General features: G+C 40.6%; 6 protein-coding genes across 9 annotated transcripts; 1 reads left to right on the top strand and 5 right to left on the bottom strand.

The window, feature by feature from the left end:
- Positions 1–659: 659 nt before the first annotated feature.
- LOC106396111 (pre-mRNA-splicing factor CWC25 homolog) lies at positions 660–2,698 on the bottom strand. Its single transcript, XM_013836414.3, has 3 exons — positions 2,380–2,698; positions 1,758–2,067; positions 660–1,647 (listed from the first exon to the last, which is right to left on the bottom strand). Exons 1-3 carry the CDS (start codon positions 2,565–2,567, stop codon positions 802–804), a joined length of 1,344 nt encoding a protein of 447 aa, XP_013691868.1. The 5' UTR covers positions 2,568–2,698; the 3' UTR covers positions 660–801.
- A 562-nt stretch (positions 2,699–3,260) lies between these two features.
- LOC106394918 (protein ENDOSPERM DEFECTIVE 1) lies at positions 3,261–5,510 on the bottom strand. The gene is made up of 6 exons (XM_013835461.3): positions 4,431–5,510; positions 4,089–4,208; positions 3,898–4,014; positions 3,712–3,801; positions 3,512–3,619; positions 3,261–3,426 (listed from the first exon to the last, which is right to left on the bottom strand). Exons 1-6 carry the CDS (start codon positions 5,265–5,267, stop codon positions 3,355–3,357), a joined length of 1,344 nt encoding a protein of 447 aa, XP_013690915.1. The 5' UTR covers positions 5,268–5,510; the 3' UTR covers positions 3,261–3,354.
- Positions 5,511–5,712: 202 nt separating this feature from the next.
- On the bottom strand, positions 5,713–8,680 carry LOC106396447 (methylenetetrahydrofolate reductase 2). Of its 2 annotated transcripts, XM_013836838.3 has the most exons (10): positions 8,568–8,680; positions 7,964–8,478; positions 7,817–7,899; positions 7,552–7,725; positions 7,211–7,384; positions 7,034–7,134; positions 6,837–6,948; positions 6,647–6,727; positions 6,376–6,553; positions 5,713–6,285 (listed from the first exon to the last, which is right to left on the bottom strand). In XM_013836838.3, the coding sequence occupies exons 2-10, from the start codon at positions 8,424–8,426 to the stop codon at positions 5,867–5,869; spliced, it is 1,785 nt and encodes a 594-aa protein (XP_013692292.2). In that variant the 5' UTR covers positions 8,427–8,478; positions 8,568–8,680; the 3' UTR covers positions 5,713–5,866. The 2 variants fall into 2 exon arrangements, with proteins under 2 accessions (XP_013692292.2, XP_048609323.1); XM_048753366.1 differs by lacking the exon at positions 8,568–8,680 and having other exon boundaries at positions 7,964–8,520.
- A 216-nt stretch (positions 8,681–8,896) lies between these two features.
- On the bottom strand, positions 8,897–11,627 carry LOC106390385 (histone-lysine N-methyltransferase ASHH3-like). 2 transcript variants are annotated; one of them, XM_013830837.3, is made up of 13 exons: positions 11,349–11,627; positions 11,120–11,252; positions 10,923–11,040; positions 10,743–10,842; positions 10,588–10,666; positions 10,309–10,480; positions 10,150–10,230; positions 9,891–10,035; positions 9,754–9,790; positions 9,583–9,673; positions 9,434–9,482; positions 9,250–9,338; positions 8,897–9,155 (listed from the first exon to the last, which is right to left on the bottom strand). In XM_013830837.3, the coding sequence occupies exons 1-12, from the start codon at positions 11,364–11,366 to the stop codon at positions 9,264–9,266; spliced, it is 1,098 nt and encodes a 365-aa protein (XP_013686291.1). In that variant the 5' UTR covers positions 11,367–11,627; the 3' UTR covers positions 8,897–9,155; positions 9,250–9,263. The 2 variants fall into 2 exon arrangements, with proteins under 2 accessions (XP_013686291.1, XP_022557914.1); XM_022702193.2 differs by having other exon boundaries at positions 10,309–10,474; positions 11,349–11,624.
- Positions 11,628–14,581: 2,954 nt separating this feature from the next.
- On the top strand, positions 14,582–16,946 carry LOC106396699 (cysteine protease ATG4a-like). Of its 2 annotated transcripts, XM_013837169.3 has the most exons (5): positions 14,582–14,827; positions 15,202–15,271; positions 15,399–15,686; positions 15,763–16,474; positions 16,554–16,946. In XM_013837169.3, the coding sequence occupies exons 3-5, from the start codon at positions 15,488–15,490 to the stop codon at positions 16,792–16,794; spliced, it is 1,152 nt and encodes a 383-aa protein (XP_013692623.2). In that variant the 5' UTR covers positions 14,582–14,827; positions 15,202–15,271; positions 15,399–15,487; the 3' UTR covers positions 16,795–16,946. The 2 variants fall into 2 exon arrangements, with proteins under 2 accessions (XP_013692623.2, XP_013692622.2); XM_013837168.3 differs by having other exon boundaries at positions 15,202–15,686.
- Positions 16,798–18,471, bottom strand: LOC106396700 (F-box/kelch-repeat protein At2g44130-like). Its single transcript, XM_013837171.3, has one exon. It carries the CDS (start codon positions 18,240–18,242, stop codon positions 16,962–16,964), a length of 1,281 nt encoding a protein of 426 aa, XP_013692625.1. The 5' UTR covers positions 18,243–18,471; the 3' UTR covers positions 16,798–16,961.
- Positions 18,472–20,026: the final 1,555 nt, after the last annotated feature.

The raw sequence follows: 20,026 nt of genomic DNA, 5'->3' as shown, positions 1-20,026 counted from the left end.
TTAAAAAAATTAAAATATAACATATAAGGTTTCCTGATTTCTGTAATTTAAAGTAATTTTAAAAAAATTCAAAATATAACATATACGAAAAAATCTAATTTTTTATTATATGGTTAATTTGATTGTTTAATTTTTTTTAATAATATAAAATTAAACAAAAATGAAGAATGATGCAAAAATTATTATCAAATATTTATTATTCATAAACATTAACTGTCATATATATGTTAATCATATTAGGTAATTCCATAGCTTTTATTTAAGGAAAAAATACACACTTCTTATATTTTGGGTTAGTATAATGTTTTCTAGTAATTGGATTTGTATTAAGATTTTTTCAATTGATTCTTAAGTTCCCACGTAAGCTAAATTGACATTTTAATTAAGTGACATCTAAACAAAATATTTTTTTAATTAATACAAAATTAAAGTTACAACTTTTTAAATAATTTTCAATTAATATATATAGAATATAAACAAAGAAAGTAAAACAGAAAGTCTGTAAAAATGTAGTCTACGTAGTATCACACCTACAAAAAAAAAAGTGTGTTCAATCCAAATTATATGTGTTTAGGCAATTTAAAATTTATTGAATTATTGACATTTGGTTATTAAAGAATATTCTTTGTTCAAATCTTCCAAATATCTATTCAAGAAAATGTAGATAATTAATTTTTCTTACTATTTAAAATATTTCAGTGGCACACTTGTGGAATGTAAAGAAAAGACTGTTGTTTTAATAGTATTGATTTGTTACATTTCCAAAATAAAAACTCGTATTGGAATATGATATTTGTTCATTCAACGGCGAAAAGCATTGCCTTCAGCCTCAGTTCCACGCTGTGAATAAAAGCTTCTGCGACGCACACTTTCTTCAATGGTCGAGCTTCCACCTTTCTCAACTCCATACACACTTTTATTAGCCTCGTCCAAGAAGCTTTTGCCCAAAGAGTTTTTGTTCTTGCTAGCTTCCACTGCATCACTTTCATCAGCTTTCTTCAATCTTCTCCATCTCTGCTCCTCGTGCACCTCTGCGTCCATTTGCATTTGCTTGAATCTAGCAGCTCTCTCTTCCTCTGATAGTTTAGAGCCACCCTTCCGGCGTCTATTCTGGAATCCATTGTCCTCCCTCGAGGGGGGCTTGACATTGTCTAAATCCTCTGTTTTCCTTTTTCTGTCATCTTCACCATAACTCTTGAGATTTTCCCTTTCTAAACGGCTGCTGTAAGGAGAGTGGTTCCTATACTTCTCACTGGGTCGATCATCTCTACGTCTTTCTCTTCTCTTTGATTCATCATCCAACTCTGACCTCCGTCTCTCATAGTGCTTATCTTGACTTTCTCTTCTTTTGGACTCATCATCCAACTCTGACCTCCGTCTCTCATAGTGCTTATCTTGACTCTCTCTTCTTCTGGACTCATCCTCTAAGTCAGACCTTCGTCTCTCAGAGTGCTTATCACGACTTTCCCTCTCATAGTGTTTGTCATGATCCCCTGATGCTCTGTGATGACGTGATTTTCTTCCAGTCTCTTCGCCAGAATCTTCCCCCGAATCAGAATGGTGTCTGGATGAAGAATGCTTACGATGCTTACGCTTTTTCTTGTGCTCCTTTGCACCACCATCTTTACCCTTTCCCTTCTCCTCCACCTATAAACAAGAAAGTTATCCAACAGGTCAGTAGGTAAACGAGGCAACAACACAAACAACATCCAATACAATTTAAATTCAAAAACCCTGCAAGTAAAAGTAAAACTTACAGATTTTCGAATAAGAGCCATCTTGACAGGGTTGTTCTTGATTCTAGCAAGAGCTTCTTGCTCGCGCTGCCTGATGAGAAGCAAAGGGTCAGAGTGAAGCTTCCTCCAAGAATCATTCGCAGAGGGAGTCTTATCCTCAAACAACGCACCAGGAGCTGAAGGATCTGGCTTCTCACCAGCATTATTACCAGCTTCCGCAGCATTAGCTAAAGGCTGCTCTTCTCTCTGAAACGACACACCTGAACCACTCGCACTCCCTTTCCCAACAGCTAATCCTGAATCATACAGAAACTCTAACCTCTCTTGTCTCCTGCAAGAAGATACAAAAAAAAAAAAAATACGATTTTTAGAATGACCCACAACTCCAAATCACCAATTCTATCACAATCACTAAACGAATCACTAAGAATTACTCAAATCATAAAATACAATCTATAAACCCTAACCCTAATTCCGAAATTAGATCCAACCCAAATCGATTTGGATCACCGATTCTATTACAATCACTAAACGAATCAACAATAATATACAAGCTCTAGTCCCTAACCCTAACTCCGAAGTTAGATCCAGCCCAAATCGATTGGGATCGAGAGAAGAGAGGAAGGAGAAGAATAAGACTTACGGGATGAGACCGGCTTGTTCCTGGAGAGCGCGAAACTCAGAACGCTCCTTCTCCTGGACGATCTGTAGACGAAGCTCCTCGAGTTTTTTCTGCTCGGCCTCTTGTTTCTGCTCAGCCTTCCACACGTTCTCGATGTTACGGAGGCTCCCCGTATGCCATCCCTTCTTGTTCAAAAATTTCATCCCCATGATTGCTCCTCTTTCTCTTCTCTTTCTATCGCTTCAGAAGATTGTGATAACTTTCTCTTTCGTTTTGAAAATCGAAAATCTCTCCGGTGGTTGTAATTATTTGCTCCGCCCCCGCCGACTCAATTATGAAGAATGTGAGATTAAATCAGAGCCGTTCCCTTTTAATACGCGTGGTGATATCTCATCGGTAGAGTTTAAAGCCTCGTCTTAGTTAATGGGCCTGTTCTGGGCCTCTTGCGATACTTTTACAAAATTTAACTAATTGGTTCCGGCTTAGCTTGGTTAAGTCCAATATTCATTTCATCTTATTTCTATTTCTATACGATTACCAATGAACGACTTTCCTAAAAAAAAATCTCCATTCATAAAAATTAAATTTTTTCCTTTTCGTTTTTTACCATTCTTTTTCTATAGAGAAATAATGAACGAAGTTATTCCTGGTTAAATATAGGATGAAACAATCGTTTTTTTTTTCATTCCTGCAATTTTATTTCTCTATGTTCCTTTTTTTTGTTTTTTTGTTTCTAGAATGATCACCGGTAGAATCCTAATAACTTGGTTACTTAGTCGAATACTAGAGAATCATTTCTTCTACAGAACTAATTAATTGGATCCGGCTTAGGTTGGTTAAGTCCAATCAATACTCGAGAATCACTGCTTCTACAGAATTTAAATCAATTTGGATCCGGTTTAGCTTGGTCAAAAGCAGTTCCATTACTTCTTTATTAATATGGTTACAATATAATGATCAGAACATATAGTCCCCATGTAAAACAAAACTTTTGCTCTATTTTTGAAGTTCACACTTCTTGTGCTGTTGTTGTTGAATAAGCTGACTCCTAAGATAACACTCCTCAATCTGCATAAGAGGAAGACACTTATTTAGACTTCAGCAACTGAAAAGAACAAAGGGTTATGTTAGATTCAATGTTTCAGGTTTATACATGAGCTGAATGTGTCTTCAGTAGTGTAACTCCACAATCTTGTACTGATGCCTTCTCTATGCTGCTTACTCTTGCTAGTTCAGATATCAAAGTCTCCATCTCTTGCGTCTGCAAAATGCATCAACACATGTTAATCCACATTCGAATTGTATTCATGTTCATGTTATGAGGTAGAGCCAAACACATAGTAGTTTGCTAACCTTAGGCAAAAGATGTCCAATGTTTTGCACAATGCCTTCAACGGACTTTGAAGCCCCAGTAAGTACTTCTGCTAACTCTTTAGTCTCAACCTGGTTTTGAGAAGCAAAAGTTGAAGTGGTTGTTAGTACAAGTTATGAAAAATAGGGAACAAGTTTATTATCATAGTTGTTCCGAACATTATAGACCTTGATATCAGCATCGAGCGGGAGCCGCAGTGAAGCATTCCGTAAAGCTTCAGATGTTTCTGATAATGAAGTTGAGTATTCATCTTCAATTGTTGTCCATTGTTCCAAATAAGGAATCTGCATAGAGTTCAAAGAGATTAGTCAACAATTCTCAATGAGTAAAAAAAAAAAAGTCTAATAAGCGAACTTACTTGAGACTCCACAATCTCCTTAACAGCTTTCACTCTCAACAATCTCTCCAGTTCTATTCGTTTCTCCTTTACAGATTCAGAGAGCTCTGACATTTTCAAACCAAGGGAGTGAAACATCATCTGCAATAAAAAGAGACATAAACCACATTCACTTTTGTGCCATTGGTGTTAATGTCAAAAATCATACTGATCTATCTACCAAACAGAACACACACTCACTTCTGAAACTGATTTTAATTTCAAATTCATACTGTAACAATAACCAATAGACTTGTCGAATAATCATCATTGATATGATTAGCTAAAGTATCAATCTTTTTGATTCTCAGAGTAGAAACTGACCTCAGCTTGTGCCTTCTGAGCTTGCGTTTTGACCTCAGCGTTCGCATTAGCGAATCTCCACTGCAAGTATCGGTTATGGAGAAGTTTCAGAGAATGTGCATCAGCTTGTTGCCCTGAAACTTTCTTCTGCTTCTTTATATCAGCCTGAGCCTTCGAGTTAGGTGCCACAGGAGGCAAAGACAACGAAGCTCTCGCGTCTCGAAACGACGACGGATCATCGCAAGAAGCACTCAGGGATCGCCTGAGAGGAGACGCGGCTTGACTGTTGACGGCCTTCTTCGCGTGGCTCCGAAACAGATCCGAGGCGCTGGATTTGTCTTCTTCACCGTCAGTGGAGGAGACCGATAGCCGGAGAAGCCTAGCCGCGGCGGAGGATGTAAGCAGACGCTGCTGGTTCAGTCTAGATCTAGACGGAGGCGGCAACGTCGGAGTGTCGAGACGGTGTTGGCCGTTCTCCTTCAACGGCTTGGATCGATTATTACTCTGCTGCTGGTTCTTCCGTCCGTCGTGGTGGATCGGAAACGGAGAGTCTAGGCTACGCGCCGTATCGGAGGGGCGGTGGTTCTCGTCGCCTTCCGCTAGCTTCAACTGCCGTCTCGACTTCTGAACGGAAACGGATCGGTGATTAAGGTGATGATGGTGCCTGGGAGTCGTTAGGTGGAGATCTCCGGCGGAGGAGGAGGAAGATGAAGATGAAGAGACCGGAGACATGAATCTCGAGCTGACTTCTCTCACTCTCGGACGCCGTGTAGACGGCGGAGGAGGAGGAGGAGCGGCAGCCACCGGTGCGATTGCTGCTGGTGTCGATGGGTGCTCTCGGCCGGTTCTCGCCTCCATTTACAATCGAATCACAAAAAAAAAAATCAAATCGGATTGAATCAAATTTCGTAACCCTAAATCGAAGAAGAAGAAGAAAGGGGGAAAAACGAAAACAGGTGGTTTTCAAAAATTATTGTTCATACAAAAAAAAAGAGGTAAGTAGCCGTTAAGGTAATGCTCACAAAGCACAACGTTTCTCTGGTCCGTTAAAGTTGTCATGATAGGATTTGTAATTAATTAATTGGTGGTTATTTCAATTAAGCATATAACGCCTGATTAATGTTGGTGGGCCTTTAAATAGTGGGCCCAATAAGGAGCGTCAAGCTACATGTGAGAGGTCGTTTAATGTAAATATTAAGTCGTATTGGGTTTGTTTTGCAATTTCCTAACCTTTGACTTTGAGTCAAATCAAAGAGAAGCCTTCATTGTAGCTCAGAAACAATGGAACTTTGAGTCGCATAGGTAATGAAACGGATGCTTTCTTTATGAATAAAACTTTATTGGCAAATCAATATGATAATGATGATAAATAACATGATATAAAACCATAATCCCAATATTTTTAAGAGACATTACAAAAGCCAAATCATGAAAGCCGTAGGAAACAGATGTTGTTTTCAAAGATCAGCAAAGACACTGAATATGTCACCGTTGATGTAGTCATTCTCAACCAAACTCACCAAATAGTAGCTGTTCTTGACCTCCTCGAGCAAGTTTCTTGAAGGGTCAGCTTCAGGGTACAAGTCAGCCCAGCTTCTTGACCAAGTCTCAAACGCTTCATCTTTCCACACTTTGAAGCTAGCCGGATCCACAATGGTTGGTTGAATGATCTCCTTAGCCGGGAAAACTCCCCAAGTAACAGCGTTCACATCGGACTGGGCAGTGTTGGATACCCAGTTCTCTCCTTTGTTGACGGCTATGTAAGTTATAGACGGCAAAGCTTTGCATTTTTCAACAACTGCATCTAACTTCTCCTTTGAGCAGAAGAACTCTAGGTAAGCCTTTTGGTATACATATCCACCAGGACCACCCCATCCTGCAAAACCACACAGAAGTGAAAAGGACATTGATGAGTCTTTGAGTTAGTTGCACTAGCAATGAGATTGGGAACTTATTGAGAGCTCACCAACAGTTGAGGAATCAGATCTCTCTGCGTTGACTGATGGTTGGCTATTGATGGTCAAGAAGCCTTTGGAGTTAATTTTCACCAGCTGCTCGTTTATGATCTTTGTCTCTGGCTGGAGTCCGTCCAGTTCAGACCATGGACTGCTTTTCAAGTTTCCAAGGCACAGCTCCTTGAATTTCTGTTACGTGACAATGCTAAATGTCTGAGTTATTTTCAGGTAAAAAGTGGAGGAGAAGACTATTGCAAGTAGTGAATGAAAGACATGTTCTACCTCCTGAATATCTTCAACGCTTTTCAGTGGGACAGCCCATTCTTGTTGAAGCTTCTTGTCACGTGATCGTGGACGTGAGAACTAACAAACAACAAAAAGCCATTTAGTCCACCAGAGAAGCTCACAAGAAGATGTTACATTTTTAACAATCTTCAACAACTACATAATATGCAATGAAACACTATAGTACCTGATGATCAGTGAGTGCACCATATGAGGCACTGCGTGAATCACCCCACCTGCCTTGTGGAAAGTCTTCCCAGCCCTTGGTTCTAGAAATGTAGCTCTTCGGACGGTTTGCCCTTCAAAAAGATTTATGTTCTCTATCGATTAAGATCTGTGGCTATGGTATAATCAGAACAAGAGAGAAACTAAGTGTGTGGTTACCAGAAAATGGGGCGCACATCTTCCTTAGTACGGAAAACATTTGCTGGGCGTCTCCACGGTAAAGAACGAGAGATTTTGGACTCATCAATCATACCAAGATTCTGCAAACATCGGCACAATCGTTAGGATACTCCAGTAGTATCACTAACAGGTAGTAGTTGAAAAATGAGGACCAACCATCAATATAGCAAGAGCTGATTTCTCCATGTTCAATGTGTAGAGATGAAGAGACTTGGTTCCATGAGCCAAGATCTTTCTGCACATCTCTGTTCCAAGGTGGATACCATAGGCTTTCACAGCTTCCTCATTGTCCTGGATAGGCTCCAATGCAGCCATAACCTCAGCTGGTATCTACATTAAGGAACAAAAACATTAAGATCTACCGTTAACATGTGACTCTCACCATCACACTAGCTCTGAAAACAATAAACTAAGGAACCTTAAATACACTTGTTTATAATAAGCTTTCAGACATACAGTAACTTCAAGGTTATTACAGTAGGAGTCTCAATACATACCTTGGTCTTACAAAAACCAGTCATACGCAAGAACCCTTTGTAGTTATTAATAGGCATGATCCCAGGAACAATAGGACACTTAATCCCAATTTGCCGACAATCATTCACAAACTTAAGGAAAACATCAGTATCATAGAACAGCTGAGTAACAATCAGATCAGCTCCAGCATCAACCTGTTCCAAAAAAAAGATCCAAACTCAAAAAAAAAAAAAACCTTTACAAAAGTAAATCAACCAGTAGTAACAAAAAAAAAGAAGACAAGACCTTTCTCTTCAAGTACTCAAGATCACTCTGGTAAGCTTCATCAGAAGCAAGCCCATTCTCACCAATAACATCAGGATGAGCCTCTGCATTTCAAAATCGCTCAGAACACAATAACACACCGACAAGAAAAAAAGAGAGCAACCATACCAGGATAACCAGCGACAGTGATCCCAAAGTAATCACCATACTTCCCTCTAACATGATTCACAAGATCCAAAGCACAACCAAGCCCTCCTTCAACCTTAACGAACTTATCATGACCATGAGGAGGATCACCTCTAAGCGCAAGCACGTTCTGAATCCCATTAGCTCTAATCGTCTCAAGCGCGTGGTCTATCTTCTCAACCGGCATGTTAGTGCAGGTGAGATGCATCATGCTCTCCACACAGACAACGTTCTGCATCCTGGAAGCTATGTCGAGGGTGAGATCAGCAGTGGACCCGCCAGCTCCCCAAGTGATGTCGCAGAAAGTGGGGCCGTAGGCGACCATACGGTCCATACGTTCGAAGAGGTTGTCGACTCCATCTTCGGTTTTGGGAGGGAAGAACTCGAAGGAGAAGGCTGTTTTGCCTTCGTCGGCTAGGGACTGGATCTTGTCTATCACCTTCATGATCTTCTTCCTGCTTGTTTGGGACAAGTTATGCTTCTTCTTGTGCTCAATGCTTTATAGTAACAAGGCAAGAAGTTAGGTATAATTCGATTCACTGACTATTAATATTAACTTTTAAATCATACGAGATGAGTTTATTACCAACTACGAAGTAGTAGTCAAGTAGTGTCGCTGTCTTTCGCCAACCCCTGCTTTAAAGTTGGTGACGCCAGAACCACTCACTTCACCACCTACCACGCAAAGCAAGTCGTCAGGTTTTAATCTCAAAAAACCAAACTGATTTAGATTTTTCAAACCGTCTTATAAGGCTTCTGTCGGCGCCGACACAGTAGCACTTGCTGCACTTGCTAACTATTAGCGGTCTGTTACTTCATTAGCTGTTGAACCTCACAGACTTTCTCATTAATTGTATACAGTTTGAGCTGTTACAAACAAGCTCAAAGCAAATTTTAACGAAGTATGCCAAAACATTAGAAGGTAAAGCAGTCTTTGATTACAACAAGAGTACATGCAATAATGTCATACATATACATCACAAAGTTCTCGCAAGACTATCGTTCATCAACATCTTGAGATGCTGAAGAAAAATAAGGAATGTAGAAGAAATTACAAATATGGTTTATGTATAATCTTACAAACATTACATTCTGGTATGACACAGGTCAAGTTAGATGCAACAAACAAGGCCACTGCACCAATAGCTTTCTCAACTTTTTTCTCCAAAGAAATCTGCAGAGAAGAACTATTTTAATACTCCATGCTGCTGGTAATTCTAATGTTATGTTAATATAGAAAAAATCAACCAAAAGAGATTTTAAATCACCTTAAAAGAAACTATTAGTCAGATAAAATCTCCCAATCTTCTTCTTTGGACATGTCGATAAACTCAGTAGCACCATCCTCAAACATCACCTGGACCCAAGTTATTAAAAAGGTTAACAGAGGTCTTAAATTAAGAATGCGTTTGCTAAAGGTGAGAACAAGTATTGGCTTTGATGGAAACATACCGCGTGCTTTCTTGTAACCGCATCAAAGTTTCGAATGATGCAAAAACACCTGCAAAAAAAGAAAAAAAACCCAGTAATTCATTAGAAAAAAATACATAGCATGAGTCAGTAAAAACTAATCTGAAAGTCAAAAGCAAGTGTAAGTATACCTATCACTCCTGGTGCGAGATAACCTGAGCACCAGACCAATGCAGTTATGAGGGCATGGCTGCTCTTGCTTAAGTTTGTTCCATGGCTTTCCTGGATAAACGAACATCCAAAACATACTAAGCTCCAATAGCAAATAGAGCAGAAACAAAACAAAAAATATCAATACTTACCTTCATCATGTTCATGTATAGCTCCATTTTGATGCACCTACCCAAAAAATAAGAGAGATTAAGTCTCTGGACCTCATAACACACAAAATCTCAGTGAGTTAAACTATTCAATGGCAAAGACAGAATCTAAGTAATACCTCAGGAAGTGTCTGGGCTACTTCGGATACCACTACTTTAAGAGCTTCATCCGAGGGTAATTTAGGTTTTGGTTTCACCCCAAGCTTCCTTCTGCAACCTGTGGCTCCACAATGGCAGTCTTGATCTGCACCAAACTGAACAAACCTGCTCTAGTCTCATTAGTATCACAAGTTAACAACTCAACAAGTTATACAAACTTGAAAATTATGAAATTAACTTCATTCAATCAACTAGAGAAAACATAAGCTATGATCTTACTGATAGTCATAAGTCAGATGCTCTCCCTTCTTTATGTCACAGGTTGCAAATATGCCGATTCTTGTCTCGCCATCAATGATCCTAATAGCAAGCAAAAGAACAACCAAGTTATGACTTTGCTCAAACATACATAAGCAATGAAGGTGACAAGAAATAAACCATTTCTGCATCTGCGTATTGGGGCAGCAACTATGATTGATGTATCTCGACTTGTTTCCCTTATGAGTGGCATCAATCACCATGTCTCTGTTTATCTCACACAGATAGAAATTCGTCTCTCCACGGTGTTTCATCTTCCAAAGCCTCTCTTCACAAGTCTTATCATCTATAACTATATCCACCCAAAGGTTTGAAGAATGAGAAGACAACATCAATAAAACAGGTTCCAATAAATTCATCAGAGAGACAAAAACATCAAAGAGTCATCACAACATTTACCTTCTCCTACGTATTCAATGATAAACTCTCCTTGTTGAATCTCTTCTTCTGCTACAATCCCTGATCCGCATTTATCAGTCTACAAGAAACAAATGATATTAACAAACCAACAACAACAAAGCCTTTAATCCTAAGGAAGATATTCATACATTTACCTGAATCAACTTCAACTTCTTGACATACCGGTGCTGGAACGGCTTATTGTTACACTCAATCCCACACTTGCAACTGGAAGAACAGCTCGAGAACAGCATCCTAACACAAAGATTGAATATACATAAAAATGGTGTAAATGCTCTTTACATAGTTCAAGAAAGTTACTGAAGCATACATACCCACAATGGCAGTTACTACCACACACGGTTGAAGAAGAAGAGTCAGGGGACAAGGAACAAGAACAGAATATTCCATCATCCTCAACCCTCTTCTTGATTTTCTTCGTCAAGTATGTATCTTTTAAACTAGCTAAAGAGTACAACAATTCAAATCACAAACCAAAATTGAATTTTTCAAAAGACTTGAGAAAGGATACTGCGCTTGATGAAGATGTAAGGAGTTGGTTTCCCTTTGTTCAACCAATCAGGCAACTCGAACTCCTCTTCTGCTTCTCCAATCTGCTTCAGCAACTTGTTGAACACTTGTCCTATGTGGTTCCTGTCGGAAATCTGAGCAAAAACATCTCCAAAATTTCAAACATTTATGAAAATAGACTTACATGAAGATTACATTAAGAAAAGCAGATTCTTTTCAAACAAGCCAACCTTCTTCGAGGCAGGCATGTCCAGAGATTTCGAGTAACGCCAAGATTTGAACTTCTAACTATCTATCAACTGAATCGAACAACCAGGAGCAAAGATTACGATGAAAGATTCGAAATTTCGAAACTCTGACTAAGTTAATTGTGGTGGTGGTTGTTGAAGATGAAGAAAGAAGAAGAAGAGGAAGTAACGATGGCGGATCTGAGAGAGTAAGAAGAAGACGAACGAAGGAAGAGAATGAGCGGCAGTTCTTTTTTTTTAACTATTTACTACCAACTTTGATGATTGCGTATCTTCTGTAAATGGTAAAAACTGTAAATTTCAGTAATTGAGAAACAAGACCGTTGACCACGCTCGTCTTGGGCTTTTATGGGCCTTTTTAAAAGCCCAATCTAGTAGCAATATTGTTGCGGTGTCGTAATCACCACATTTATGTGCTGCTAATTATAATTATTGCTATAGCAATTGTGCAACTGTATTATTCCCAAGAATTAGGAAACCCAAAATTGGCAAAACTATATTATAATTATTTTTCTATGATAATCATAAGTTTTTATTTTGATTAATTATATAATCCTCGAGTAACAATGATAACCCTGATTATGTGAAAACTAATTTATAAATTAAATAAAGGCATCATAAGAGCTTGAAGAAGTAGAGAGAGAGATTCAGTAGCAATATTGTTGCGTTATGTGTTGGATAATTACATAACTCGCTGTCGTAATCACATTTATATTTGATGCTAATCCCTTATTTTATTTATTTTTTTGCAATTGGGCAACTGTATTATTCACGGGAAACCTTAAAATAGCAAAACTATATTATAATTATTTTCTAGGATTTATACAAAAATAAATTAATGGGCAACCGAGAGGGCGAATTCTACCCAAGAGAGGGTTAAGACAAGGAGACCCCCTCTCACCCTTTTTGTTTATCATGTGTACGGAGGCATTGATCTCACTTCTAAAAGGAGCGGAAGCAGAGAAGAAGATTATGGGTCTTCGTGTTGCTAGGGCTAGCCCAAGGATCTCTCATCTTCTTTTTGCCGACGACAGTCTCTTCTTCTGTAAGGCGGAATTAAGCTAATGCAAGGAGATCATGGACATTCTAGACATATATGGAAAGGCATCAAGACAACGACTAAATGCTTCAAAATCATTGATGTTTTTCGGAAATCAAGTGGAGTATTCTCGGAAGCAAGACATAAAAGCTGCCTTAGGTTTTTCATCAGAAGGCGGGATGGGGATGTATCTTGGAATACCAGAACAAATCGGTGGTTCGAAGATGAAAGTGTTCTCATTTGTACAAGATCGGTTCAATGGACGAGTCAACACGTGGTCATCAAGACTCCTTTCTAAAGGAGGAAAAGAAGTTCAAGTCAAATCTGTGGCTCAAGCAGTTCTAACATTTGTGATGTCGTGTTACTTGCTCCCACAAGGCATTACCGATAAATTAAGGAGTACTACGTCTAATTTTTGGTGGAGCTCAAAACAAAGCAGCAGAGGTTTACATTGGATAGCATGGGACGAGATCTGTACCCCCAAAGATTCAGGGGGGGTTAGGATTTCGAGATCTTCATGATTTCAATATAGCGCTTCTTGCAAAACAATTGTGGAGACTAATTCATTATCCGAACTCTTTACTAGCACGTGTTCTAAAAGGGAGATACTATAATCACACTTCTCCATTAGAAGATCGGCGTACATACTCACCATCATATGGATGGCGTAGTATTATGGCAGCAAGACCTCTACTCATACTGGGTCTACGGAAGACAATTGGAACGGGACAAGATACGAGGGTTTGGAGTGAGTCTTGGGTTCCAGATGAAGTGGCTCGACCACCTAGACCTGCTGACCATATTGTATACCGACTACCCCAACTCCTTGTTCAGTCCTTTATTAGGAATGATACCAAGGAGTGGGATACACAGTTTTTACGGGGGTTTTTTCACCCAGATGATATCCCTTTGATACTTGGGCTGAAACCCTCTTGCTCTCGGGCTCCGGATGGATATGTTTGGAACCACACAAAATCAGGAGTTTATTCTGTTAAAACCGGATATGACCTACTCCGATCGACCAAGTTGAATCTTTCACAAGGAGTTATAGAACCAAGTATCACAGGCCTACAAAGCCATGTGTGGAAGATAAAGGCCCCGAGTAAGATGAAGCATTTTTTGTGGCAAGCTATCTCGGGCTGTGTGGCGACGGCAGAAAGGCTCATGTATAGACACATGGGCACCGATAGGAGTTGTCCTAGATGTGCTGGTCCAGTGGAGTCGATTAATCATCTTCTTTTTGAATGCCCCCCGCCCTTCAGGTTTGGGCTTTATCGGACTATCCGTCCCTTCCGGGTTACTTCCCGAGTATATCCATATATCAAAACATGAACTTCCTATTTTGGAAGAGAAAAGAGGTGGCTCCTTTGAGACCACAATTCGATACCTTCCCATGGATTTGTTGGTACATTTGGAACGCGAGAAACGACAAACTTTTTAATGGGAAGGACGTATCCCCAATCGATATTCTCCAACACGCGTCTCTTGAGGCAGAATGTTGGAGAAAAGCAAATGAAAAGGAGGAAGCAAATGAGGATCAGGACGATTCCCCTACTACAGAGATTGAGACAGTGCCCCCTTGGATCTCCGGAATCCCTACATGTCAAATTGATGCATCATGGATCAGTAATGGCAGTGTTAGTGGCTTAGGGTGGAGTCTTAAGGACCAAATAGGCTCAGAATACTTCGGATTAAGGGCTTGTCACAGGAGACTCTCAGCTTTGCATGCTGAGATGGAAGGTTTACTTTGGGCAGCCTCTTGTATGAGAAACAGAAGGATAACATCGATACGGTTCGAGACGGACTGTTCGGACTTAGTGGATATGACAGAAAACCCGATGGATTGGCCAACATTTACGGCAGAGATCGAGGCTTTCCAGAGGCTACATGAGGATTTTGAAGATGTGAGTCTGTCTCATATTCCTCGGAGTCGGAATGGTCGGGCAGATGCGTTAGCAAAGAATGCAAGGACCAGAGGCTACTTATTTTCCCATATAGATCAGACCCGGACAGATGGAGATGCTCTCAGGAGAATCGGCTCGTCTGTTCTCCACTTGATCTAGCTTAGATGGATAGATGATAAAAAAAAAAAAAAAAATAATAATAATAAATTAATCGCAAATCTTTATTTTTTATTTTTGATTATTTATAATCCTGGAGTAACAATGATAACCCTGATTATGTGAAAGCTAATTTATAAATCAAATAAAGGCGTCATTAAAAAATCTAATCAGAGCTTGGAAGAAGTAGAGAGAGATTCTCAGATTGTGTCCCAAAGGAGACAAGACACACGTTCGCCTTAGTTGTCCGTTGTAAAGGTATCTTCGACGGGACTCAGAAGCAAGAAGACACAACACGAAACCGATCTTCTTCTCTTTCTTCTTACCCTCGTTGGTGGTTGTTTGATCCATCCATCTCTCAGGTGATGATCCTTTTGCTTCCTGCTAATTATTCGGAGTTGTGAAGAGTTAGTTCCTAACCTAGATTAGATGACAAAATCGTTTACTATTTAGCTCTGTCAATTTGTGTTTTTATTACATGAATCGTTTTCAATTACTTAAAAGTCTGAATCTTTATTCTGTATTTTGTGATTTTCTGAATAATTTCTTTAATTAGGAAGGTATGCATGTTGAACTTGAATGCCTATTATGTCTCTAATGAACCCCTAAGCCCTCTTAATATACATGTGGATTAAGAATGTTTTAAAGACATGATTCTAGAAGCTTATATAGCTCATCTTTGTTTTCCTTCTACTTGTAGTGTGTGTTGATGTCTTTTATGCTTTCTTTGTTTCAGATAAGGTTCCTCAGGGTTTAGCGTTTGCTTCTATGAGACGGACACGTTGCAACTGTTGCTTCATGTCTAGGTAATGAAGGCTTTAACTGATAGATTTGTTCCTCAACAACGTTCTCCATCACCCCCAACACCTCTAGTTTCATCAGATTCAGAACATAGTGATAATAAGTGTACCTTGTGGTCGACTTCTTCCTCAGTTTCTCAACCGTATAGGGAGTCGTCTTCAACTTCGGGGCGTAAGCAACTTTGCGCTGCTACTTGGACATCACTTGTAAAGAAAGTCTCTATGGCGAGCGGTGCGATCAAGAGGTTCCAGGACCGTGTTTTAGGACCAAACAGGATTGGTCTTCCCAGCACAACAAGCGACTTTTGGCTACTAGGCGTCTGTTATAAATTATCCGAGGATGAAGAAACAGATGATGGCAGCGTAGTGGCTGCATTGAAACAAGATTTTTCTTCGAGAATACTGATGACATATCGTAAAGGTTTGTACTATATATTCAACTTACAAACTCAAGCCAAGTTTATTGCAGAATATTCACCGTTTTATTTTTTTTACAGGCTTTGAACCTATCAAGGACACAAGTTACACCAGCGATGTAAACTGGGGTTGCATGATCCGGAGCAGTCAGATGCTTTTTGCTCAGGCGTTGCTGTTCCATAGACTGGGGAGGTCTTGGAGGAACAACAAGTCCGAGGTTAGTTCAGTGCGGCCTGAGCAGGAGTACTTGGAGACGCTGGAACCTTTTGGTGATTCAGAGGCTTCGGCTTTCTCTATTCACAATCTTATACAAGTTGGAGAGTCTTATGGTCTCGCTGCTGGGTCATGGGTGGGACCGTATGCTATTTGCCGGTCGTGGGAGTCGTTAGCGTGCAAGAAGAGGAAACAAAGTGATTCGCTTCCTATGGCTATTCATATAGTTTCTGGTAGCGAAGATGGGGAGAGAGGTGGTGCTCCAGTTCTATGTATAGAAGATGTGATCAAGTCTTGTGTGGAGTTCTCGAGAGGAGAGGATGAGTGGGCACCGCTTCTGCTCTTGGTCCCGTTGGTTCTCGGTCTTGACAGAGTGAATCCCAGGTACATTCCATCTCTCAAAGCCACGTTTACTTTCCCTCAAAGCCTTGGAGTTTTGGGTGGAAAGCCAGGTGCTTCGACTTACATAGTTGGCGTTCAAGACGACAATGGTTTCTACCTTGATCCGCATGATGTTCAGCAGGTGGTCACAGTGAACAAGGAGACTCTAGATGTTGACACGTCATCATATCATTGCAAGTGAGTTTTCATCATTCTATCTATCTATTCACTTGACCAGTTCTCTTCAGAATCTTAAGTGTGCCTTACTCTGCATCAGTGTGCTTCGTTACGTTCCTTTGGAATCACTTGACCCATCACTAGCTCTAGGATTCTATTGCCCCGACAAAGCTGACTTCGATGACTTGTGTCTCCGAGCATCGACACTAGCTGAGGAATCAAAAGGTGCTCCGTTGTTCACCGTGACTCAAACCCACAGCTTGATCAGCCACCACAGCAGCTGCGAGTTTGTTGAAGATACAGGGGAAGAACATGGAGAAGATGACTGGCAATTGCTCTGATCATCAAAATTCAAAAAAAACATTTTACAATTCTTTTCCTTCAGACAAGATCACAAGTACAATGGTTATCTTTAGAATCTTCAGACCAGATCACAAAGACAATGTTGTACTTTAATAACACTTTTAATCAAAAGCAGTTTGTGGTTTCATCATATCTATTAAAATTTTCAGACATAGATTGAAGCATGTGAGAATGGTTGAGTAGAGAAACCAAAAGGAATCTCATGGACACGGCTCCATTTTTCCGACGTCTTCCTCATCATCGTTCCTCTACCTTCGCTCTCACTCCCCCCGCCAATCATCACCACCGCTTCACCTCCTAAACTTCCTCCATAAACCGAGCTTCCGGTGACGGGAAGCTGCATACTTTCAAGATCAAGTCTCCATTTTCCTGACTCGTCTTCAGTCTCCCACCGTCTCTTACTGTCAGTGAAACACCATAACTTAGAGGAGGAGCCTCTGATCTCTCCGGCGACGCGGCCTCTACGGCATGTATCCGGAAACGGCCACACGTTTTCGATTCTTGACCAGGAGTCTGTTACAGGATCGTACACTTCTCCGTCGGAGCGGAACCTCCCTTGAGACTCTGTTCCATAACCGCTCAAAACGCAGAATCCTAGCTCCATCCCAACGGTATAACTGTCAAATAAGTGGGCCGATAATGGGCCGTCCTTGTCAAAATGTAAATGGGCTATTTTGGGGCCCATGGCGAGTCCTTGACACTCGTCTCTTCCTTCCGTCATCGGAGTAAGCATCAACCACTCGTCTTTCTCCACGTCGTAGACCTCCGCTGATCGCAAAGCGTTCTTCTGATCGTCGTGTCCTCCGGCGACGTACACTTTCGTCGAGCCGACGGTGGCGCAGGCGAAGAAGGAGCGCGCTTCGTTCATAGACGCTCCTTTTCTCCACCTCCTTCCGCTTCCTTCTCCGGCGAGTTCGATGACGTAGACGTCCTTCACCGGCTGTAGCGTCTCCAGATCCCACCCGCCGATGAGGAGAATCTTCCCGGCGGCCTGAACCGCGACGCACTCGCAGAAAAGCGGGATCTGCTGATCTGGAAACGCGACGCGGTTCCACGTGGACATAGTAGCGTTGTAAACGCTCAACCCAAACCGTGGCGTCCCCGAAACGCGCGGTGACTCATCATCCTCCACTTCTTTGTCACCCAGTAATGTCTCTCCAACCGCTTTGGACGCTGGATTTGGCGGCGTAAGCGGTTGAACCAAACAAAGGAGCAGCTCTGCTTTGCCGCATCTCTGCCGCTCTTTGGTCAACGAAGAGTCAGAGAGTAAGCTGCGCCAAGAACGGCTAACAGACTTCATATCGTACTGGAACCGGTGCGGTACTCTGACCAGACACTCGATAGCTAACTCAGACGGTAAACCGGGAATCAAACCGTGAGATTTGTGAATACCTTTTGAAACGTCACCAGCTCTCTTTTTCGACATTACTATACTTTGTTAGAGAAGAAACAAAGAGGGTTGAGTTTGAATTGAGCTTAACAAACACTGAAGAAGATGGGAGTTTACTTTGAGCGTGTTTGAAGTTACACGAAGGTGGCAAAGCCTTTATATAAGGGAAGGAGGAGGACGATAGAGTCGTGGTTTAAAACTACGCGACGGTTCGGTTTATACTTTTCCAATTTTAGCAGCTTCATGTACTCTTTTTTTTTTTGGTTAAAAAAAAAAAAAAAAATGGTGTTCTTAACTATTTGCTGAGAATTCAAACATTGTAAATAGATTCTTCCAATGCGAATCAAACCCGGATGGCGGAAGTTACAGCCACGACCTCTTTACCAATTACCACTGGGCCAACTCGACATTGGTATCTTCATGTACTTGATAGTTTTAGTGGATTAGATAAAAAATATATATTATATTATTCATATTTTTGGTGAAATTATAGGAATATATTTACATAAAAATAGTCTATGTTGTAACATTAGGTAACTTTTTTAGGTTAAGTAAAGTTAGGTAAAGTTGATTGTATAATATTCATCAGTTGATACTGTCCCACTATATGTTTTACGCTTCTACTGTTGAGATAAGCTTGACGATAGCTTGAGAGTCAAGCAACCTATTCCTAGTTAGTTTATGATCTTAGAGATAAGGATCATAATATATTGTTTGTGTTACAATTAGGAATAGGAAAATATAATGTCTCTATATAAAGCAATGTCGAGTATGACATATGCTACGAATTGTGTGTGATTGAAAGCTTTAGTTTTTGAGTTATTTTTCTAAAGCAATAAAGAAAAGCGTTCTTTATATTCTGATTCCGAGTTCTATATTTGGTATCAGAGCGTTCGATACCTGGAAACACGAATCGTGAACAACTGGCATCACAAAAACCAACGACTGAAACGATGGCTGACATCAAAGACGATCCAGATACGACCACCAAGGGGACATGACCCTCTTCGATAAAATTTTCGATGCTAACCACCTCAAATTACACTGTTTGGGCCATGAAGATGAAGATTGCGTTGAAGGTCAACAAGGTCTGGGAAGCTATCGACCCCGGCAACAAACATGAAGAAAAAAATAACATGGCTATTGCTTTGATATTCCAATCTATACCTGAGGCTCTAACCTTGCAAGTAGGCGACCTTGATACAGCCAAGGCAGTGTGGGACGCAATCAAAGCAAGGCACGTTGGGGCAGAGAGAGTACGAGAGGCACGTTTACAAACTTTAATGGCAGACTTTGATCGACTTAAGATGAAGGAAGCAGATACTATAGATGACTTTGTAGGGAAGCTTACCGAAATTTCATCTAAATCTGCCTCTCTCGGGGAGATTATCGAAGAACCGAAGTTGGTGAAGAAGTTCTTGAAAAGCTTACCGAGAAAGAAGTATATTCATATGGTCGCGTCTCTTGAACAGGTCTTGGACCTAAATATGACGAGCTTTGAAGATATTGTGGGTAGGTTAAAGGCATACGAAGAACGGATATGCGAAGAAGAAGAAGAGAACCATGATGATCAAGAGAAACTCATGTATACAAACATGGAATCTCAGCATGATAGCTATGGAGGAAACAGAGGACGTGGCAGAGGCGAAAGAGCAAACTGGAGAGGAAGAGGACGAGGCCGTAATGGAGGCTTCTACGCACAGAGAGAGGCATATAAACAGACTCAAGACCGAGATACATCTCATATAACATGCTTTCGATGTGACAAACTCGGTCATTATGCAGCAGATTGTCCGGATAGGTTGCTTAAGTTGCAAGAA

Source organism: Brassica napus, chromosome C4 (assembly GCF_020379485.1).
Source record: "Brassica napus cultivar Da-Ae chromosome C4, Da-Ae, whole genome shotgun sequence".
NCBI lineage: Eukaryota > Viridiplantae > Streptophyta > Magnoliopsida > Brassicales > Brassicaceae > Brassica > Brassica napus.
The sequence above is the reverse complement of the archived record's forward strand: the minus strand, read 5'-3'. Positions and strand labels throughout refer to the sequence as shown.